The sequence below is a fragment of the Centroberyx gerrardi genome, chromosome 11 (assembly GCF_048128805.1).
Source record: "Centroberyx gerrardi isolate f3 chromosome 11, fCenGer3.hap1.cur.20231027, whole genome shotgun sequence".
Lineage (NCBI taxonomy): Eukaryota > Metazoa > Chordata > Actinopteri > Beryciformes > Berycidae > Centroberyx > Centroberyx gerrardi.
In genome coordinates, this window is record NC_136007.1 from 15,705,508 (window position 1) to 15,728,788 (window position 23,281).

General features: G+C 41.4%; 2 protein-coding genes across 3 annotated transcripts in view; both read left to right on the forward strand.

The window, feature by feature from the left end:
• Nucleotides 1-582: 582 nt before the first annotated feature.
• puraa (purine-rich element binding protein Aa) lies at nucleotides 583-4,896 on the forward strand. The gene has a single exon (XM_071898220.2). The coding sequence runs from the start codon at nucleotides 603-605 to the stop codon at nucleotides 1,458-1,460; it is 858 nt and encodes a 285-aa protein (XP_071754321.1). The 5' UTR covers nucleotides 583-602; the 3' UTR covers nucleotides 1,461-4,896.
• A 3,140-nt stretch (nucleotides 4,897-8,036) lies between these two features.
• Nucleotides 8,037-23,281, forward strand: part of LOC139910788 (uncharacterized) — a 19,134-nt gene continuing 3,889 nt past the window's right edge. Inside the window, exons 1-7 of one of the 2 annotated variants that reach the window (XM_071898209.2) lie at nucleotides 8,037-8,179; nucleotides 8,914-9,515; nucleotides 13,355-13,502; nucleotides 14,704-14,821; nucleotides 15,687-15,725; nucleotides 15,831-15,872; nucleotides 17,385-17,676. In XM_071898209.2, the coding sequence (XP_071754310.1) occupies nucleotides 9,329-9,515; nucleotides 13,355-13,502; nucleotides 14,704-14,821; nucleotides 15,687-15,725; nucleotides 15,831-15,872; nucleotides 17,385-17,676 (826 nt within the window). In that variant the 5' untranslated portion in view covers nucleotides 8,037-8,179; nucleotides 8,914-9,328. Of the gene's footprint in view, nucleotides 8,180-8,682; nucleotides 8,804-8,913; nucleotides 9,516-13,354; nucleotides 13,503-14,703; nucleotides 14,822-15,686; nucleotides 15,726-15,830; nucleotides 15,873-17,384; nucleotides 17,677-23,281 lie in introns of those variants that run through there. The other variant, XM_071898210.2, reaches the window with a different exon arrangement.

Genomic DNA, 23,281 nt, shown 5'->3' on the forward strand with positions numbered 1-23,281 from the left:
ATTTGCTCCCAGGAGGCCTATAAGGCCACGTTGGCCAAAAAAATAAATAAAACAAAGGTTGCAATGGCATTGCACAGTCAAGTTCAGACCAAGCCCCGGTGAGAAGTCACATAGGTTAGGACTGGTTTCACATATATACATGTGACTACTTGACATTGTTTCCTGTTTAAATCTCCACTGAAAGCTTTTATTAGAGTAGGACAGTGGACTTAATCCATATATTTTAAGCACAGTTTATACGCACACGTTTACACATGATGTAGGTCTACTTTGGAACGGTGCTTGGACGCTTTAAATATATTTTTTTTACTTAAAACTTTACTTTTAAATAGAAAGTAGGTTAACATTCCAAGCAGCAAAACCGTTTCACTTAGAAATTGTGGCGACCAATCGAAATCTTGAAAAAACTATAAATGTGTTTCTTATGGAGACCATTTCGTTTGGCTATTGACAGCTCATGTCACCGTGCAGGAGAAATAAGAGCCCGCAATGTTTTCCCCCCACTTTTATGTCTCTGTGTAGATCTCGCGAGAACTCCGGCGTGGCTGTGTGCTGGCTGTGGGTTTGCAGCAGACAGAGGGAGAAGGCAGGCAGGCAGTATCATGGCGGACAGAGACAGTGGAAGTGAGCAGGGAGGAGCAGCCACGGGCCCAGGCATCGGTTCCATGCACCTAGCGACAGGAGGGGCGGGCTCGGCTTCCGGGCTCCAGCACGAGACACAAGAGCTGGCGTCGAAGCGGGTTGACATCCAAAACAAACGCTTCTATTTGGACGTTAAGCAGAATGCGAAAGGCCGCTTCTTAAAGATAGCAGAAGTCGGGGCCGGGGGAAACAAGAGCCGCCTCACTCTCTCCATGTCCGTGGCGGTCGAGTTCCGTGACTACTTGGGGGACTTCATCGAGCATTATGCCCAGCTAGGTCCAAGCAATCCGGACATTGTACAAGACGAGCCCCGGCGAGCACTTAAAAGCGAGTTCTTGGTCAGGGAAAATCGGAAATACTACATGGATCTGAAAGAGAACCAGAGGGGACGGTTTCTGAGGATTCGACAGACCGTTAACCGGGGGCCCGGTTTGGGATCCACGCAAGGCCAGACGATTGCTCTGCCTGCCCAGGGACTTATTGAGTTTCGCGACGCTTTGGCTAAACTTATTGACGATTACGGTGTAGAGGACGAACCTGCAGAGTTGCCCGAGGGGTCATCCTTGACTGTAGACAACAAACGCTTTTTCTTCGACGTCGGATCCAATAAGTATGGAGTGTTCATGAGGGTAAGCGAGGTGAAGCCAACGTACCGCAACTCAATTACGGTGCCCTTCAAAGTGTGGTCCAAATTTGGGAATACTTTCTGTAAATATGCCGAGGAGATGAAGAAGATCCAGGAGAAACAGCGGGAGAAAAGGGCATGCGAGCTGCAGCAACAAGAGGAGATGCAGGCAGATGATGGAGACGAGGATTGATATATAGAGCAAAAACATGCAAAAGTAATCAAAATAACAAAAGAGAAATATAATTAAAAACTCTACTGTATAAAGAAAGAAATCTAAAGATTTAACTGTAATGGTTTAACTCCAAGGGAGCATCACCCACAATATAAAGAAACCTCCACAAACTGACAGTTATGACATGTTGTCACTCATCGCTGGATGTTACCCCACTTATCACCATTAATACAGTAACAGGCTGCTAAACAAAGTAATAACATTATATTTGAACATTGTTTCCTACTTGACAACAAACAATATTGAACTGAGTGTTTATTTCCCTTATTAACAGAGAACTTTTGTACCAGTTAAAGCTATTATAAAAAAGTGTTTGCAATGTTCAAATGGAATTATTGCCGAGTTCTGAGGAAAAAAAAAAAGTCCTTTTCATGTGAGCTAATGACTTCAGCACAAATCAGATATTTTAATTTTTAAACCAAAATTCAAAAACTTTGTAAAAGGTTGTCACAGTGTACTTGCCATCCTATTTACCTTTACCTGTGAGTAGAGATGTGTTTACACATAAATCATATGAGGGCTAGGCCTGCTTTGGAAACTGGTTAGATGTCATGCAGTATAAAAAGGAACATATAGGCATTTTCATGAAATGAAATAAGTGCTCTATCTGTTGTGCAATATGCATTGCATAAAAATCAAATATATTGAACTGGTCAATGGATCTTGACATGATGACATTTGCCAGAGGCATTCAAAGAAATATTAATATTGTAATTTTTGTTTCAATTGAAAATGTTGCCATGCAGATGGGTATACTATAGACTACCTTTGTGTCTCGTTGTTATGCAATGTGTTTGTTTTAAAGGTACTCAACGTGTATTCGATAGAGGAAGTGCAGAGACAACATGTAGCAAATGGCCTGAATTGCATATTGTAACATAGAGTACTTAACAAGACAAACACCCAACATGTACTTTGTTGATTGGCTTAGTGGTCTGAAAACGGGCAAAATTAAGCATAGCATTATTGGTTGGTACATTTGGAACAGAAAATAAAACATTTTGTGGACCTGTAAAGTCATAAAAGTCCAAATGGTGCCAAGGAGTGCTATTGCTGCATGTTTACCTGCACAAAAGATAGATGTTGGTCTCCCAAAATATTGGCTCAAGGACCCTTCCATACATATTTTTATCTGCCTATATTCTACCGATCTCAAGTTTGAGTACTGAGTGATTTCCATCCAAAGGCATGGTGTAGTTGTAGTGGAAGTGGTTTGAAAGCATGATTGTACAAGGAGCGACCTTGTGAACTAATCAAAATATCACCAACACACTGAGGGTGGCCACTGAGTAAAGCAACTGGATAAGCCGGGGAGACGTGGGTTTAATTCACTTGGTGAAACTCCAGTTCAATGTCAATAGATGGGCCGTCCCTTCAAGGTAAAGATCTAAAGGTGTGAAGTTTAGTGGGGCTATTTTGGACACATACTCACCCAATATATAGCCCTACCTTAGGTTTGTACGCCCAAATATCTACCTTGGATGATAAGGTTCCCTTTTGGTCTAATTGTATATATTTGGGCTGCTGCACGGAAAACAACTGGTTCTAATCCAGTTCAGTCACATCTCATAGATGTGTGATAGCAGTTTTATAAACTCTGTCAGCTAACTCCAGAGAAACTGGCAACAATCAGATAATGTCAGATTTACCTCAGCATTGAATTAAATGACTGCTCCCATGTTTAGATTGACTGGAAACCAGCAAACTAGACTGTCCTTGACCACCTATTTTTGGAGCCTCTGGTATAGCCTAAATGATACCTGATTGGGAGCATCCTCTTCAGCATATAAACAACCTGGTGCCTTACACACTCCGCATGCTTACACGCTGGCCTGGTGCTTTGGATCGCAGTTTGGGTTCTTGTTCTTGCTTTTTGTATTTTCTTCTTTTTTTTGTCTCAGCCCCCTTGTGTGCTAGCGCACAACTCGTGGTGCTAAAAGGGTTCATTATGAACCCTTAAGAAAATTAGGAGCAGAATTCTTAACTTTTTTCTGCTACCTTCCTTCTTCCCTAACCTCATTGCCATCCCCATCCCCCAGCCATCCAGGTATCGGCCTACATGTAAACATGGAAGGGGGTGGTCACCTAGATGCAAGATGATGCAGAAGAGTTGGCTCTTCACAAGCCAAGTGCATTTGCAGGGAGAGCAGGGGCTGATTGGGAACATCGGCTGTGGCCTGAAATGATTTAAATTCTTGTTGGAGCCCCCTTGAAATGCTAGTTCTATGGCTCGGGTAGTAATGTGTAATTAGTAAGTCGCTCAATTAATGGGGAGTAGCAAGCATGTCTTGTTTTGTTTTTTTGTTTTGCTTTGTTTTACCTTTTCAGCGTTATTCCACATTATTTGTAATTTTGGAATGTTTTCGCCCACAAAAAATATATCTATTTTTTCTGTGCAACATTTCATCACTGTGTGCAATATCGTATGTGCCAATGGTGGCAATATATGTATATCAATTAAATATATGATTACTATTTGAAAGCATGTGGCTGAATTCCATGTTTATTTCTCATGAAGGAGTTGTATGCCTTTATTTGCACTCAAAGCTCCACCTGGGAGGAAAATAAATATAGTAAACCATGGTCCTAGCAGCCTGATGGGCAGAGTAGTTCACATAGGTATTTTAACTTCAAGTAGAACAATGCCACCAAGTTAGGCTCTAACATGCCTCTGTCTAGGGAAAGGGTCAACATGGTTTATGGTTGTTGAAGGGAGACTAACAACATATAACTGAGTTTTGGTGAAAAGGAAAAGCCCCCTAAAGCATACAGCGGAGTCTCCATTTTAGCTTTAAGCTAAGAAAAGGTGCTTTGGTCCAATCCTCATTAAGGTGTATGGTGAAATGTCTTCAGTGGTTGTTGTGTGTAGCACTTTGCTTTCCCAGGTTGATGAAATGCCTGACCAATACTTGTTTAAAATGATCTCAACAAAGAATGTCATTCTCTCTTATGTTGCCTCCTTTTTAAAAGAGGGTATTTGATTTACTCATTTGGTTTTGATGCATTAAATATAATTTATGTACATTTTACAAATTTTAAAAATAAATTTAATTTACCCACGAGGGAAAATCTACATTCAAAATGTATGTGTTTTTCATGTTGTTTCATTTCTTGTTAAACAGAGAAAACATCCCAAAATGTCTGCAATTCACTGACAGATGAACAGTATGTTTAACTTTGATGAAGAGTGTTTAAAAAATTCTAATGACTGTACATTTGCATTGATACTAATTAGAAATGCTTCCTCGAACGTGAAAATGTTTTACATCTTCACTATACTTGTGATTAAGCTTAATTTTACAGCCTTCAAAATGCACTCTTTGCAATGACAAATACCTGATGACGCCTGACTTTCTTTGAGATTTCTACATTAGTATGTGTTATACCAGGCTGTAAAATAAAGCATTACTTTGCCCTCTGTTCATCCTGACTACGCAGTTTGTAATCAACTGTATGCAATCGCTGGTCTTTTGTGAGCTTATAAGTTTGGGTATTACACAGTATTTTATTGGTTATTTGACTCAAAAGAAATGTTCCTTTGAGAGCTTATTGATCAACACCCAACAGAACATGCTTGTTCTCCAAGTGTTGCAACTGACTGCAAATAATCCAATTTTCTGATAGAGTTTTAAGGTTGATCCTCTGAGGCTTTCTTTATCAAAGCAGTGTCTCTCTCTCCGACACCTACATGTAAAGAGAAAGAAAGGTGTTGAGAGAAACAAACAATAGAGACTTTTCAAGGATCTGCAGTATCCCACTGTGTGAAGGCCACGCAGGCCCAGATTTAGATCAAGACCAGGGCTGGGATTGTGTTCAAAGTTAAATGCCTTCTCCTCAATATTCACTTTGCTGGGTGTTGGGGGTGGTGTGTCTCCAAAATACCCAGAAAAAAAATGGCTGCCAAGCAAAGTCGAGTTCCATCCGAACTCTTGCGAGGTGAAGGAGCATTTACATTTCCACAATCCAGCATTTTTCTTCCCCTCAGACAATGGTGAATCTACTGATCAACATGCCATATTGCTATTCAACACAAGCAAGTCAATACCAGAGGGAGAACTGCATGCAAACATGAGCCGGTCACACAGTTTAGTATCTAGGTTACTTTTTCATTTCATTTTATCAAAGTTTATCGATTTTAGTTAGAAGCCTTTGTTATTATGACATCAGTCGTTGATTTGGTGCACAGTAATAAGATGTAATGGTTGTATAAAACATGTTCATTATTATAAATCTAAATGTTACAAATATAGGCCAAAAAAAATATTATTTACTGGATCATCAGTCATCGGTGTTGCTTCTGCTTCTCAAAACAAAGCTGAGTTGCTATGACAAAGGAAGAAGATGCCAGGGCCAGCAAAGTTTGAGACGATTGTTCCAAAACAATCCTGCATCCTTCTGCTTGACCACCTAGCCTGTTTCAGAAGGGATTACATCAGACACACACACACACACACACACTGGGCTGAACCTCAGTTGTTCTGTTTAGGGACGGTCTAGACTAGGCCGCCCTGCTGGCCAGGGAGAAGGGAGAATAAAGAGAGAGGGATGTGCTAAATTGAGATGGACTCCAGCCCAGATGCCAATTTGGACTCTGACTTGCACTTAATCCAAGCAGCCATATTGAGGTTCGGTTTGGGTCAGCACAGCTCTGACACCAATGCTGCAAGGCATCAGGACTGCTGATGTATTTAGTGAAAGCAAGACTATCATTGTGACTGCGTAGTATATTTTATTGATCACAGGCTAAGCAAATGTGCTATGTTCCATCAAAATGGTGTGTCAGGGGGCGCTCCGGAGTAGAGCGCGTACCATATAAGGCTCAGTCCTTCCCACAGCGACCCGGGTTCGAATCCAGCCCGCGATCATTTGCTGCATGTCCTCCCCTCTCTCTCTCCCATACCTTCCTGTCTCTCTCTCACACTATCTCTGTCAAATAAAGCATAAAATGCCTAAAATAAATCTTTGAAAAAAAAAAAAAATGGTTTGTCAGTCTCGCCAATTAGTACCACAACAGCAGTAATCGCTGGCAGGAAGGTTGCTGTAGTGAAGATTAATGCAGCAGGTTTAGTCTAGTCCAGCTGCCACACTGAGATCGTCTTCTCAGGAAACAAAAGCGTTCATGTTTGATTGCTGCTTCAACATGACCATCATCGACAGAACAATCTCTGCCAGCACTGAAGCTTGATTCGATGTTATGAAGAGCCTGTGCAGGGTCTCGATAGCACCTACGATGTCTGTTATCCCTTTTTTACCTTTTGTGTGTGTGTGGGTGTGTGTGTGTGTGTGTGTGTGGTGGGGGAGTGGTGTTGCTAGGCTTCGTAGATCCATGAGGTGGCAGCATATGTTTGGAAATGTTGCCTTTGCTATCATTTTATTTCCATTTTTATTCAAATGTGCAGTTTTGTACTATATGTTCTAATGCAGTAAAGCAGGGATGTGATGATGACGTAAGTCATAGTAGACCTTCTTGTTGTCGGCCACTAGAGGACGCTGTTTACTTATAAATATGAGGCTCAGAGCTCGCTGAGTACAAACAGTATTTTTACACCAGTAGAATCACAGCAAAGACACAGTGCTGGAGAATTATCATTGGCCAGGTGACATGGATGGACAAAATGAAGTATGAGTTTAGACTTAAGGTAAACTGTTCCCACAAAATAAATTTGCCTTTGGCTTCACTGTGGTAGAGTGACCAACAGACAATATAAAATAAATTGCTACTTCAATAAACACTATAAGACACATGGACATCATAACAGAGCTTCCTGATTATTTTATAAATAGTTGCCCAGAATTTGGGTATATCATTTATGCCTTATTGTTCCAGCTTTGGTAGGGCAAAATATAAGGTCTAGTCAAACTAGACAAACTTTTTATAGCACCAAACTGTATCTAAAGCTCATGTTTTAATGCCACAATATAAGATTATATCATGGGCTCTGTCATTCAAAATTGTAGTAAAAAAAGTAATCTTTTAAAGGATAAAAAAAGGTATGTGTGTGTGTGTGTGTACTGTATATCCATGTCTAGATAATGATATAAATGTCTAATTTCTATTTCACAAATGGATTTGATATTTATACAAATAACTTATGATCTTAAGTGGTTTTAGAATTAAGAATAAAGTTTGTGCATGTATATTAAATATATAGTAATTAGTACTGTTGATAATTTCAGTGTTATCCAGTGGGTAACATGGCATTAAACTGTTGTTGTAAAAAAACATGATGAGACAGAGAAGTTACTATTGATGTATTTATTTATTTATTTATTGGTGGAAGAATCTTGTTAATAGGAGAGTTTGAGAGTTTAGATTTAGGTTTAGGTTGTTGTTGTTTTTTATCTCTCTCTCTCTCTCTCTCTCTGTCTCCAACATTTTATCTCTTTTACAACTTCTGTTATGTCTGAATTCAGCTTCCTGAATTGCTTTCTTCCTTTTTTTTTTTTTTTTTGAAACAAATTATAATCTGTGTGTGTTTGTATGTTCCTCATAGACAGAGAGAGGGAGGGAGAGGGAGAGAGAGAGAGAGCGAGAGAGCGAGCGAGAGACACAGAGAGAGAGTTTATGGAATGCTGTGATGTCATCAGCTCAGTCATACACACAAAGACAAGCAGGCACTCTGAGTCTCCAGCTTAGTTAGCATACTCTGCTCTGGAGCGGCTGTCTACATCCCACTGTGAGTACTTCCTTCTTTAGCAAATTCTACCCTTCTCTCACACTTCCCCTTTGTTCTGTACCACTCACTTTCTCCCTTTGCTTTTCCCCCCTTTTTTTTCCGTCTGCCTTTCTTTGCGCCCTACCATGTGTTTAGCAGAGACCAATCTGTATTCCACCGGTGTGATAGTTCCCCAGTCTCAGACAAACCTTTCTTTTCCCTCCAAGTGCTGCTTATGTGGTAGCCATTGTTAGACTACCCACTGTGATTGGAGGAGTCCATTGCAGTCCCCTTGTTAGAGAAACTGGTTCATGCTGTCCTGGGCTGTGACCCTGTTGATTTGTTACAACCAGCAAATGACAACGTTAAAATGGAGCCGCTATCTCATGGGAGTTTGAGGGGGGAAAAAGGAACGGGGGTGGGAAAGGGATGTGTGTGTGTGTGTGTGTGTGTGTGGAGGAGAAGGAGGGAGGTGGGCCACTGATGACAGAAACAGTCCCATTCCTTTGGAATCTCCTCCCATTCTCTGTGTACACTGACAGTTTAGAAAGAGGGATTGGGCTCTTCCGTACTCTAAGGGAGGAACAAGATAACCGACCGGAAAAGAATTTCAAAAGGAATGACTGGAAAAGAAACTTTCTACATGTAAGAAGGGGTTGAAAGAACATATGGGACAATCCAACTTTGTGTATGTGAGAGAGAAGTGGAATGTTTTGGGAACTTCAAATTTTTTATGTTGTGTTTTTTCTTGGTAGAGTGTTCCGGTGATGGCCTCCACAGCCAAAGGAAACTGACGCCTAAGGAGGGAGGAGGGAGTATCAGTACAGCACATAGAGGAAACTGGATTTTATATGTATGTGTGTGTGTGTGTGTGTGTGAGTGATGTGTGTGTGTGAGCGTGTGTGTGCGGGCATGAGTGTATGTGTCTTTGTATGTGTGTGTGTGTGAGGATGAGTGCCTGCCTTGATTCGTGAAGAGCAGTGTATACGTATGTGTGCCAGTCAGAGTGGTTTTATGGATAAAGAAGCTGTGAATGTCTCCCTCTGATGACATTGGACTATAAATCAACTATCCACCTCAAGAAGCTGTTGGCTGAAGGACAGCGCCTCCCTCCCCCCCCCCACAGCTTGGCCAGGTGGCACCTAGCGGACCCACCGTCCAGCCGCCAACATGCTGCAGCAGATTCTTAAGGACATGTACATCGATCCTGATGTGCTGAACGCCCTGAACGAGGACCAGAAGAAGACCCTGTTCCTGAAAATGCGCCAGGAGCAGGTGCGGCGCTGGAAGGAGCGGGAGGAGAAACTGGAGAGAGAGGGGGGGAATGCTGAGTCCAAGCGAACAAAGCCAAAGACAGGTAAGCCGCTCCAACCCATCACCACCACCTCACTTTTTAAAATCTTTACTTCTCCCTGTATATACTAAGTCTTTCAACCGTACCATCCCTCACACTTTTAAACAAAGTATTTGACAGAGAGCCATCTGGCCCCTATAAAGCTATTCATCCTCAGTCCTTTTCAGTCAAGATGTTTGCACAATTTGCTGTGGATTAGTTGATGGAGAGTTACAGTCCAGGATGAAGCTGAGCTGCAAAAGCATGTGTGGTTTAGCTGTGACAGACATCCTACGCCTCTAGACATCCTGTTGCTGCGGCAGATCGAGTTTGGTTTCCTGTCACCTCAACACTTGTGCACTAATATGGGCACGTTGAAATGAGACACACTGGGTTGCAGGGTTTACCTGAACTCAATTTAGCAAGTGGAAAGTTTCCAGAAAGGCAAGCAAAACTAGCTTCCCTAAATCACTTCGCCCATCATTTTACAGAGATTGAGAGATGGAAGAAGACCTTGATGGCACTGATAGAAACAAATGTATGCTTCACACTAATATGATTTAGTTATGTTTGAATTCCTAAACACTACAACTGATTGATTAAATTGGTGAATCAGACGTTTGACAGACGTTAATACCGGCCACAGACCTGAAACACAATAAAGCCGGCATCATCGTGAGATTTATTAACCCTGCACTGAATTTATTATAACAGGTATATATAATAGTGTTTAACAAGTGTTATTATGATAGGCGTTACAGCAGTTATATGGTGTATAATATTTCTTGTTTGTAATGGTCAATGTGAAGTGTTTGGAAGCGAGTGTGTGTGTGGGGGTGGGTGTGTGTGTGTGTGTGTGTGTGTGTGCGTGTTTTGCTTTCAGGCTCTCACTTAGATCATTTTGTTCTCAGTCGTACCAAGGACTGGAAGCCTACAACCTAAGGCGGTGGAGAGAAAAACATTCACTGGGTCAGAGATGCTGCTCATGTCTGGAATGTGTGTTTGACAGAAAATAGGTGGCAGATGAAAACATAGAGATGACAAGCAAAACTGCCCGCCGAGAGGAAACTGCACAAGCAATATGAATGGCAAATGGGCTTGTCAGGAGAGGTCTCTGCTCTGGGCAGATCTGATTTTGAGGAAGAGCTGTACAATAAACATACAGATATCCACAAACAAAACAATCAGGAACTCAGGAGGCTGTGAGTCTGTCCTGAAACTGGTTTGACGCCTACTGCAGAATCTTGCCTGTCTGCATTTTCTCTCCGTTGGTAGCGAGTCCCTGTGTGAGAAATCTGTGATGTAATGACTCTGACATACAATTTGCTCTATTTTTACATTCTACACAAAGGCTCTTAGATGACAAGGCAAACAACAAAGTATCAAGGTGCGGAAAGATATGGCGGTTGGTGAACACCGGCCCTAATATGACTTTGCAGATGGTACAAACTGTGAAAAACGTCCATCTTAACAAGTCATTTAGTCTCATATTCAGCCTTCAAGAGAACAATTCTGCCAATGGGGTGAGATTATTCCACTTGCTTCCAATGCAGTTTCACTTGTTTCGGGAATTCTCTACTATAAGCGTCAATATCTTGAAACAAGTCAGAATAAGGCAGATCACTGCACTACTATCAAGAAAATGACACTTGATTCCTGAAATTCCTGAAACAAGTTGATTTGCATTGGAAGCAAGTTGAATTATCTAACCCTATTGGCAGATTTCTTCACTTGTTCTAAGAAAATTACCATTTTAGGACTCAATAATAGACTAACTGACTTGTTAAGATGGAGATTTTGGAGATTTTTTGTAGTGCATTCATTCTGATTGACACAGTAATTTGATCCGTCTTGGCTAATAACAAAGCACTTATTATCAACCATCATTCAGAGAGAGAGAACAGTACTCTTTCTATCTCTTAATGACCAAGGCAGCTGTCCCTTGGAGTCGCCGGCCTACTGAAACACTGCTCCATACTGTAGGATAGACACTGCAGGCTTGGGTCACATGGCCACAATTCTCTACACCGGCTTCATCTAGGGCAGAGGAAATGGTGGATAGTTACAAGTCTAGTGTTACTGTGTAAAATAGGAAGTGAGTCCAGAGCCAATGCTTCAAACAATTAACGGGGGGCAAAACAGGAAGCATGCAGGAAATGTATGTGTTTGAAAAACAAAGAGAGAGTTTGATTGTATCTGGACGGCCTGCCGTGTGAGCTCACATGCTGGTTTGTTTCTATGCATAGAAATAAGTCTATGTCTCTGTAGGCTGCGGTTACCAACATGCTTTTAGTCTTTAGCCCTGTGTGATCATGAGACCTTTCTGTGGTAAACTCAGCATGTGCTTTAAGTTGACTTGAGAGTAATGAGTGTGTATATGTATGTGGCTATACACCGGTGCTTTTGTGTGTGTGTGTGTGTGTGTGCGTGTGTGTGTGTGTGTGTGTGTGTTTGTGTGTATGTGTGTGTGTGTGTGCGTGCGTGCGTGTGCGTCTCACCAGGCAGACTGGTGACATTCACATGTGGCAGGGAGACCAACTGCACAGCTCAGTGTCTCGTAACACCATGGACCAAACCCTATCCAGATATGTAACCTTGGGCTTGTTCTATGGATACGGACAAATATCTTCTTTCATTTTGAAAACATTTTTCAGTCCACTAAAATTACAGTGCACCACATTATTACAAGCTACATTTGAAATGACTGCCCATTGTACAGTGGGCCGTAAAAGAAGAACACATGTCAGGGAATCCTTGGCGACAATTTGTACAACTTATGTTAAATCTCGCCAGTCACCTGACAGGATTAGTCTCACCCGCACCTAGACAATGGCGTCGTGGTGGTAGCTGTCAGTTTGTGCTGATTGCTGTTTACCGAGGTATGTTCTGACTGCTTTGTTTTCACAGTCATCCTGCTATGCCCTGCTGGAATGCTATCCACAGGGCCGGCTGGCAAAACCAGTTCACTATGAAAGTATGTCATCCTGTTTTCCAACAAACTCTCACCCTCTGAGCCTCTGTCAGCTGCTTTATTTCTATAAAGTAGTCTCTCTTTGTTCCCAGGCATAGGCACAATGGTAGTGACATGTTTGTGTGTGTGTGTGTGTGTGTGTGAGGGGGTGGGGCAGGAGGACGGGGTTCTCACCTGTCCACTCTTGTTTTTATCATCCACGTGAGGGTCTTGTTTCCTACATCAGTGTTTTAAACCATGCTTCTTGGGCCCCACCATCTGTTGCTCATATCTGTCTATGAACCAGCACAGCGGTTTCAACCCATCAAAGGGCCTGTTGATGACCAGAGCTAGAATAGAGCAGGCATGAAGTTAGCAACCGTTCCCAATGAGAGATATGAGGACAAAAACTGATTCCTACTCAAGGCGTGAGAACAAAATATTTTTCTGTATTTCAAAGTCATGTTTACAGATTAAGCCTCAGGTCTCAGAAGAAAGTATGTATAACATTTTGGTTACACTGAGCAACATTTGACCGCTGACTGAACATGATGCATATTATGTCTCACTAGTAAACTGATCATTTGTATGCCGATGTTATGATTCTGTTTTGCATTACTGACAAACGAAAGCAGCCTAAACATGTCATGGTTGTCGTAACATAGAATTTGCATTGCGATGTTGAGGTATCTCACATGGGAATGGAAAAATCATAATAACTGGTGTAAGAAGAGTTTACAGTATTCAACATTTTAAAATCATGTTGTTTTGTAACTTTATTTCGGTTTTAGTTTTTGTTCCTTGAACCTGTTACATGCCTTAAGTAAATGGTCTTTGGATAATTCAACACTAGATTAACTCATACTGTGTGTGTGTGTGTGTGTGTGTGTGTGTGTGTGTGTGTTCCCTGCAGCCAACAGTAAGAATGTGAGCTGGCTGCTTGGCCGGGATGGAGATGTGGCGGTCATTGTGATTGGAGAGGTGGATGAGCTGAAGACCTCCAAAATCATCTGCTCAGGGTTTGGGGAAAAGAAGACGCCGAGCCTTCAGAATAACGCATGGTATTACACTTAATTACAGGCAGTGAACAATATGTAACATGCATTAATAACTTTTGATAGACAAAACAAGTGACAACTGTTGATTAAGAAGATTAATATTGCACCGAATCACTCAGATAAATGAACAGCTACTATTAAGGTGTATGCTGCTCCATGATGAGAGATAACTAGGAGACTTATTTTATGCCTAAGGTAAATTAATTGCTAAAACTAGGGATAACCATTAAGAAGACTAATGGTTGACTTCTTTGTCGTTATAATTTAATTACTTAGAAGGAATCCACAATCAGACTATAGTCACCATTAATGACTTAAGTTGCAGTTTGTTTGTAATTCACTTTACTGGGGATAGATTCGCATAAAAACTGCCCCACGAGCCCCAATAATTGTGCTACCAAACACATGGATTCCCACACAAATTCACAAAACACTCCCAAGATATTCTTCAACATAAATCTGACAATAACACATGCCTATCATTCACATACATAGTCCTAATATCCATTTCAACAAACAGGAATTCCTCTAGTTAGAGAATTTTAATAAAGACACTCAAATTATAGTACAGATTTGCTGAATATGTAAATCAACAACCATTAAAGTGTTAAAGACTGTTCCTGTAATACACAGTAGCGGGGTTTCTGGGTTTCTATCTATCTATCTATCTATCTATCTATCTATCTATCTATCTATCTGTCTAAGATATTAATCATAATGTCAGTCTTCTTAAATATAGTAAACAACATATTATAGTATACTGTAGCTGCGGCTAACAGCTTATTTACTGGGGCAATTAACTGCATCATTCATCTTAAAATTATCTCCTTAATCACCTTAAACCTATTGGTTATCACTCGTTCTCGCCTGTATATCAATAGCTATTATTTAATTTACATAAACTTGTTATCATTAATTACCACCTGATCGGCTAATGACTCATAATAGCATCTTGTTCTCAGGCTGTAATCTAAAGAGTTATCCCACAGACACTTAAGACTACAGTAACAGTTTCTGCTCTAACATTGATTGTGGTATAGCATTAAATAAAGAATATGGTTAAGAAACTGTCAGGAAAAACTGGATATATAGCGTTCTATGATATCATACACCATTTGAGATCATGTTTTGTGAAAAATAAGGAACATATCTATATGACGTGCAAGTATAAATAGACATGGCATTGTCTGATTCTGTTTTGCAGCCATCAGGAAAGTATCTTGAAGAGCAATTTGGTACACAGAAGAGCCGCAGAACCTGCCAGGACCGAGAGGGAGAACCTCCCTCCTAAAACACAACCTGGAATACCGCTTAAATTAAAGGTGTGTGGTGTGTTGGTGTGTGTATCTGTGGCCCCAAGGAGCAGTGATATCCAAATAACATCATCTATCAGACCCACTTATCTACCCTTATAGTCCCTTTACTGCCCTTTTCCCCTTAACCTTTGCTTTTTAACCAATCCACATTCTCTCATCTATTCTCCATCCCATACCCAACATCTCCCCCACTTCATTTTGTGTAGCTCTTTAATCACTTTTTCTTATCTGCAAGTCATAAATGTTTGTGAAAGTTATCATTTATTAGCTTTTTAAGCACATCTGGTCTATTTTTGGGAATATATTTTGTATCAAAGTAAGCACTCAAAGTGTATAATTTCCAGGATGATGATATTTTGTGTGTGTGTGTGTGTGTCTTTGTGTGTGTGTGTGTGTGCTTGGCTGTGAGCGAGCTGTTGATTTTGGAGTTGGGGGATGCCTCCTTTTTCACGCTATCTTAAAAAGAGATTTGCTGCGTTGTCATGGTAACGCTGCACACACTGAGCCAGAGTGAGCCTGGGTGGACAGTCTCATCTGGCCTGACCACGATGATTCTCCACGCTAAAGCTGCATGCTGCTCACTCAGTGTAAACAGGCGTATCCCGGCCAGGCGTTCATTAATTTTTTCCTGCCATCATGAAGTCACAGCCAGTTTACAGATGTTGTGGATTTGTATTTATATGATGCAGCATTTAATAAAGCACTCTACACTCATACACAGAACATACCAAAAACCAGAATTGAACGCAAGAGATTTGTCTTTTTAAAGTGGCTGCTAGTTCCAGTTATGTTACAGAACTGATTCAAAGTGAAGGAGGGTGACGTGTCGTTTGTATCTTCTAACATGGCACCGTTTCTCTCAAACCAACAGGGGAACTGTGAGGAAGGCAGCACTTTACTCCCTCTGCAGGTGAGTCGCGGTAACTGACTGCTGTAATTGTCCACTCACTGAGCTCTGTGGTCTTGGGTTACATGGCCTTGTAATACTTGTGTAATGTCTTTGTTAAACCCACAGGTGTCAGTGAGTGAGCACTCATCAACTCCGGCAGCAGAAAAGGTATTTGTGAGTTTTTAAATGCACTGTAGAAGATTTGTGCAACTCCTTCTAGTTGCTGTAGTGCCATTTGTGCTTTTTTAGACAATTTACTGCTCTCAGTGTACATTCAGAAATGTATTCTGATGTGACTACTGTTGGTGTTTTACAATGTTTGATACAAAGCAATGGATTATTAATTGTCCAGCGGTTTGTCATCTGGATTGAACGATACATTTTAAAACACATTCTTCACATACAACAAGATGTCATTAGCAGTACAGTCATCCGCTCCTCGGCTCTTTTAAAATGTGGCTTCACTGCGTCTACGTGTCTCGCAGAGCAGTCCCACCCTCTCTGAGTAACAGGAAATGGTGGTTAGGCCAGCTGTCCCCTCACTCTCAGCCTCGCTCCAGATCGTCTTTCTCCCAGCATTCCCCCTCTATGTTCCAGCTTGTCTAGGCTGCCCAACCCCTCGTAGCTCTCTCTGGGGAACAGCTGAACTGAACTGTCCTCCCACTGGCTCCATCATCACTCCAGCCTTGGGTTGTCTAGGGAGTAAGCTTTCTCTCTCTCTCTCTCTCTCTCTCTCTCTCTCTCTTTCTCTCTGTTTGTGTGTGTGCAAGTGTGTGTGTGTGTGTGTGTGTGTGTGTGTGTGTGTGTGTGCAGGTGACACGTACTGAGAGAACAGCTGAATCACCGAGGCAAGGCAGGATTTCTGGACTGCCCTAGAACAGATGGTTGATGAACTTGATCAGGGAATTAAAACGCCAGAGATAGAGAATGCGTCAGTCGCAGATGGATGGGATTGTGGGATAGTCTCCCGAGGTTTGGGCGAGTGCGCTCTCCTCTGTTCTCTCGTTGCCCCTCCTCTTTGCCACAGAAGGAAACTGCCCTTTCACTCCTTATATCTATACCAGACTCTCCGTTTAACAGGCCCCTACACATCTCTGGCCAACCCATGCTTATGCGGCAATGAACATCCACACCTTAGGAGGTTTGGCTGGTCTGAGAGCCAAGAATTTCTGCCTAAGCCTCCCTTTCCAGGATTCATTATTTTGTGAATGTGTTGTCTGTAGATAGAATGATTTGTTTCTGGAAATCAGGAAGGGGCTGGTTTGGTACTGCAGATGTACAGTAGCTGTGCCTGTTGCTAGTGCTACTGCAGGTTTTCTCGAGTTGATGTGAGAAAAAGGTGTTAGAGAGGGAGGGAGGCAGGCAGAGCGAAAGAGAGAGAGAGGAGGCGAGAATCAGATCGCTGATCAGGAAGGCATAAGATTAGGAAGGGAGATTAGTGAGGCAGCTTGATGCTTAAGTCGCCTTATAATTTCCCCTCCACACACCCTTAAACTCTTAAGCAGCGGTCATAGTTCTGTGTGTTTCATTTTGGCATAGTGTGGTCATTTGGGAACTGTAATTTGGTAAATCATTTATCCAATGATTTAATCAAACATGACAGTAATTCCACTGTATGTGAATTAGCTGTCAACACTGATCGCTCTTTGCTGTCCTCTTTTGTCACTCTTCCCTCTGCAGCCTGAGCTGAAGTCAGGCAGTGCAACTGAGGAGAAGTCGGTTCCCCAGCCCTCCATCTGCTATAGACCTCCCATGAGAACTAGCCCCATCAACGTGAGACCAGCTTCTGCAAATGCGGGACCAGGCTCCGCCAACATAAGACCCGGTCTTGCAAATCTGAGGCTGGCCACTGCCACACCATCCCCTGTTGCCAGCAGCACTGCCAAAATAGACTCTGGACTAACATCAGCCACCAAAGCCAGCCTTAACCCACAGGAACCCCAGAAGCCCCAGGAATCACATGGTGGCAAAGGTGAGCGACTAGAGCATCATGGGTTAGGGTGCATGCTGGGTCTGGTGTCAACACAAAACAACCAGAAAACGTGTATTAACCCACTTTATACATACCATGACATCTTAAACCTTCTTAACTCTTATTTCACAGGCTGCAATTTGCATTTTCATGCATTTGGTGAATGATAATTTCATGCTTATACTATAACACTTCAACTTCGAAAAATCAATTAATTCTTTTCAATAAAACATTTGCTGTCTCCCAGAGAAAAAAAAATGCTCAGCAGCTGCTGGTAAAGTTTTATTCTAGGTGCCTTAGATGTGCTTATTTTTCTAATCCTGACTGTCCTTGGCTTGCTGGCTAATCAAGAGAGACGCATAAGCAACCATATTAACAAAGACTCTTCCCATCAGGGATGAACACAGTTAATGGAGACTAAGCATAATACTATTACTCAATTAAGCAACATCCCTGAATTAGAGAGATCATACTCTTCTCAGCCATTTGGGGACTATTCAAGAATATCTCTTTCTTTCTTTTATCATATTATTAGGGGTTCAGGCACGTAGGGCTGAAAGCCTTTTGTTTTTGTTAGGATGCTTTGTCTTCTTTTTCTTCTTCTTCTTTTACTTCCCTAAAACGATCTGTACCTCAGAGGCCGGAAGTCCTAGAGCAATTACATTTGTTGGATAGGTTTCAAACCCCCCCACTACTCAGGCAACAGGGCGTTATAACAAGCAACTTTACGTTTGGGCCAATAACTCCTGAACCATAATGTCTAAAATCTATATTTTTCCCCTCAAATTCCTTGGATCCATTATACATATGGATTTTCTTTTCTGCCATTTTGGATTTTATGCAAAATCAATTTTTTGATATTTCTCCTGAAAAGTTGATCCAATCGTATCATAATTTTGCACACAGCATATAGGGACTTCCTAGATTAGAATTTTGAAAATTCAAAACTGTTTGGCCGTGGGGGACATATGCAGTTGACAGGGAAGACACACAAAGAGGAAGTGGGGCATAAGATAAGATAAGATATCACTTTATTAATCCCCGTGGGGAAATTCGGGTATTCGGCATAATTCCTAAACACTTGATGCTATAGCAACCAAACTTCAGATACATATTTGGGATGGACCCCAAAGTGTGACAGATGCTCCATAGCGCCACCATCAGGCCAACCTTTTTTTAAATTTCTCCTACAAAGTTGCCTACAAAATATGTCAGGCACCATTTCAGCTGCAGTTGCAGGACTGTCACTGTCAAACATTCTATTTTTGAGATGTAGAACTTTTAAAAAATTATGAATCAAGCTTATATTCTCATTGTCAAATAATTTGCTCCATGGGCTTTGACCCCACTAGTGGCCGCTTGTGGCCATATTGATTATTGTTTTTATTACATTTGTTCTATATTAGATAGTACATAGTGGAGAGAGCGACAGAAGAAAGAAGTGAGGGGTGGATGACATACGACAAGTTTGTGAGCTGGATTTGAGCCGACAATATTGCAAGTAGCTTATATGACAACCACCTCAGGCCACTGAGCCAACCAGAGAACCCCATTTCAGTGCTACTTCTCAGAGAGTTATAATGGCTGAGTAGAGTTGAGCAGAACCAGTCTGAACAAAGTTCATAGTAGATAGGTTTCTGCGTGCTGCAGCTAGAGAGAGGGATTTATTTTCCCAAACCCGGTCTGCTTGCCAAATAGTGCCTCAGCCCGCTGGAATCTTTATGGACTGGCAGACTAAAAAGAGGCCAGCCTTGAGGGGAAAAAAGCTTATGTGACTGGGATTTGTGTCATGGTCCCACATCGCTCCTGCACACCTGCTTGTTTGCTAGCTTCTCTATTGTCTCCGCTGCGGATGGGTACATGTTAGCAACAAAAATTAGAATAAACATTCTGGATCGGCAACTAAAGCTCATTGGAAAGTAGAAGTCAGTAGAAAATATCAGCCATGTGAAATTGATTTGGTCACTTGTGGTGCATAGTCGGTTAGCCAGATCAAGTCTGATCCTGAAGGGCTGAGTTGACATAAAATGGAAACGCCAGTCCTTCAGTAGCAATATCAAGGGATACTTAGGATTTATTTATCCTAGTATTAATATTGTTGGTGACGGAAAACATTAAACTCATGTTTTTTTCCCTATTCAGCTATTTGGCAGGATTATCAAACACGCCCTACACCAAAGCCATAATTTAATGGCACTCTGCATTCACTCTACATGAAATGGTTAGCCTGACATCATCAGATAGTTTTATGGAGATTAAATATAGCAAAAATATAGCACTCCACATTTTACCCCAACTTCACCTTAGACAATTCTTAAATACTAGATCCAGCAGCATATTAAAATAGTCTGTACATTTCAGATTTAATGCATACAATGTTTATACACAAAGAGAAGCAGGGCTAAGTGAGAAATAATGCCACACCCTTTTCCGCTGCTACTAGATTTCCATCCAAACCATGTATTTTTAAATCATTGTTGAACAAAATCAAATCATCTTTTTCATCATGTATTTGGTTGTCTTTGCTGTCATTAAACTGACACTAAATGGTAAGAACTGGTAACTTTGTAATGCTAAAAGTCATAAGGGGAGAATGGCAGTGAAACTAGCCAATTAACTGCATCCCTCACAAGCATTACATTTAAACTGGAACAAAGGTTAGTCAAGTGCAGTGGCATGAAGGCCATGAAGGAAGAGAAAATCAAGCAGAAGATGAATCTAGAGATGGCGGCTTCCCCAGTGTATAGATTGGAGTTTACCCCTGACCAAGATGAACAGCTTTTTTATCTTGTTATTAAGCAGACTCTCTAATATAATTTGTCCCTCTGCTTACCAATTTATCACCACCTTTCCCTCAGTTTTCACAAACCTCTAGGATGCTTGTATCAGTGGTTTTTGTGTCTTTTGTCTGGATTGTCCTACTCCCACTCTCTTATCTCTATCTTTGACCATGCACATGTTTGCTGTGTAAATAGTGCAGATTATTTTAGGCTCCTCTAAAGCCTTTCTGATTAACGGGTATCTAAGGCTTTACCTTGAGATGAATGGTGCTGTCAGTGAATCTTACACAAATTACCCTTGCACCATGATATGGTGCTCCCCAGACTCCCTGGCTGAACTGAGTACCCAATTTCATGAATTGCCCACATACTCATTCACCATACAGTGACCCAGTTATGCAGAAAGACAGATGCAAGGGGGCAGTTAGCACCATCCAGTGGAAAACAAGGATACTGTAGGAAATCCTCCACTAGAGTAGCTGGATAGAAAACCTCATCTCCACCAGGTCCCTCTGCTGGAAAAATGCTGAACCTGCAAGGAAGTAAGGATGTTTGTGTTGATCCAGATCCATTTCATGCTGGAAAAAAACACAACAAAATTTCTTGCAGGTTTCTTACTCTGATAAAGCATTTAGTTGCCAGCCTAGTTGAGTTTTCTCAGTTAGGATACAACAAATAAACTAATAATAATAAACACACAGGATTATCACCCTGATCTTGTGTTGTGGACCATCTCAATTGGAACTGATTGAGCAAAGATTTTACATAGACTGGTCCAATTGGACTATTGCAAATAAACTGGAAAGAAAAATTCAGATTTTACTTTACTTTTACTTACTTATAATTTTTCATCTGATCTTGAGACGTTGGCTGGATCAATAACTTGCATAGTGCAGTTCAAGAGTAATGCAAGAAATACTGGAGTGTCTACACCCTCAGGTTGGATATTTAGTGTGGTAGTTTGATTTTAGAACTAAATACAACGGTGCAATTGCCAACTTAACATCAGCTGAGGGAAATTTTGTCTATGTGTGCATCACTTCCTTCAGACAAATGCACTGTGACACTTGCTGGATGCTCCTAATAAGATCACACACCGGCAGACAGTTCTGCCAGGTTGTGTTCAAGTGCATTTATTTGCCTGCATGTTTTCTGATACTTGCTAAAGATAGTTGAATGGAAAATCCACCCGAAAAAAGGATTTATTCTGATATTCCTACAATGAACATGGCCAGCTTACTCTAGATTTCTGAAAATGGGCAAATCTCTCCAAAAGCTAGACACAACAGAGGCAACACTCTCTTAATAATGTCATCAAGAGACAAATCCTGGAAATCCTCCCCTGGCTGTGAGTGGGAGAATCAACACAGTGACGGTATCTGTGATATTAAAGGGACATAGTCACATGTTCTGATTTATTGAATTTAGCATTATCATGAAATGAAACTAATTTTGACTTGTAAGTCCACAAAGCCAATTCATTAATCCAATGTCATTGAAGTAGCACAAGGTATTGTGTTCTGATGATATCACAGATTAGAGTCTCCGTTCTCTTGTTTCTCGCTTAGGGAGAGATTTACTCATGTTCACAGATATTGATTGAGCTGTCCAATATCATTAGATCAACATATTCAGATTATGTTTTAAGGGGGATTTCTGCGTTGATTTAAGTGAGGAGTTCCTCTCCCCTTGTTAGATCGTCAAGTAATAAGCCTATTTGTGGATGCGTGTGTGTGTGTGTGTGTGTCTGTATATACCCACACACACATTTGTGAGTTTGCATTTTGCATTTGCAACACCAAGGCGGTCCGCTGGAGAAGTAAGCAAATAACAGACTGCAGGAAAGCAGGCAGAGGGAGAGGAACGGCTGGTGAGGTGGGAGGTGAGGTGGGTTGTACACAGCGCTGAATAAATGGGTCTTGACTCGGGACAAAAAACTACTGACAGAGTGTCTTATTCCCTGACAATGGCAGGAAGCGTGCTCCAAAGGGAGGAGGCCCTATAGGATAAGGCTCATGCCTCAGCTGTTTTCTTTTGCATGTGGGTAATGACAAGCAGTCCTGCATCCTGTGAGCAGAGAGTATGGCTAGGCTTCTAGGAAAAAGTAAATTGGTGATGGTGTACTGGTGAGTGGTGTACTGGAATAAGGCGCAAGGCCACGCAATGCCTTTGATGTTAGAAGATGGACTTAATAATCAATATGTGCATTTATAAATAGCCAGTGAAGATACACTAAAACTTGGCACGTGTTCATGTATTGTAGTTCATGAGTACTCTGGCTGGCTGAGTTTTGAATAAGCTGGATGTTTCTAAGTGTGGGGTTGGTAGAGAGCAGTGCATGACAGTCATTGACTCTTGAAAAACAAATGCATGAATCAGGTCATTTTTTTAGTTCAGTAACAGAGAGGACATGACTGAAGATACTCTCTAAAGTGAAAGTATGTTGTTCTGGATATTGCCTTGATGTAATTGTCAAAGGTCTGGATCAAAGATAACACCAAGACATCTTACAGAATCCTTTAGAGTAACTGTGTGTGAAATTAGGAGAGACGTCTGATAAGTGAGTTCTCTGCAGGTTAGGGGCTAGAAGGAGCATTTCATTTTTGTCTGCATTGAGGAGAACAAAGTTGCCTGTCATCCATATTTGGTTGTCTAAAACACAGTTTAGCTTTGTTATATTAGCAGGTGTTGCTGCTATGTAAGTTGTGCATCATCTGCATAAAATTGAAAGAGAATGGCATAATTATGGATAATCTTACGAATGGTAAGGGATGCGTGTGGACTAAGTGTGAGAGGATCTAGAACTGAACCTGGGGGATGCCAGA

Coding starts and splice junctions, on each gene's coding strand:
- puraa (XM_071898220.2), top strand. CDS start 603: ATGGCGGACAGAGACAGTGGAAGTGAGCAGGGAGGAGCAGCCACGGGC.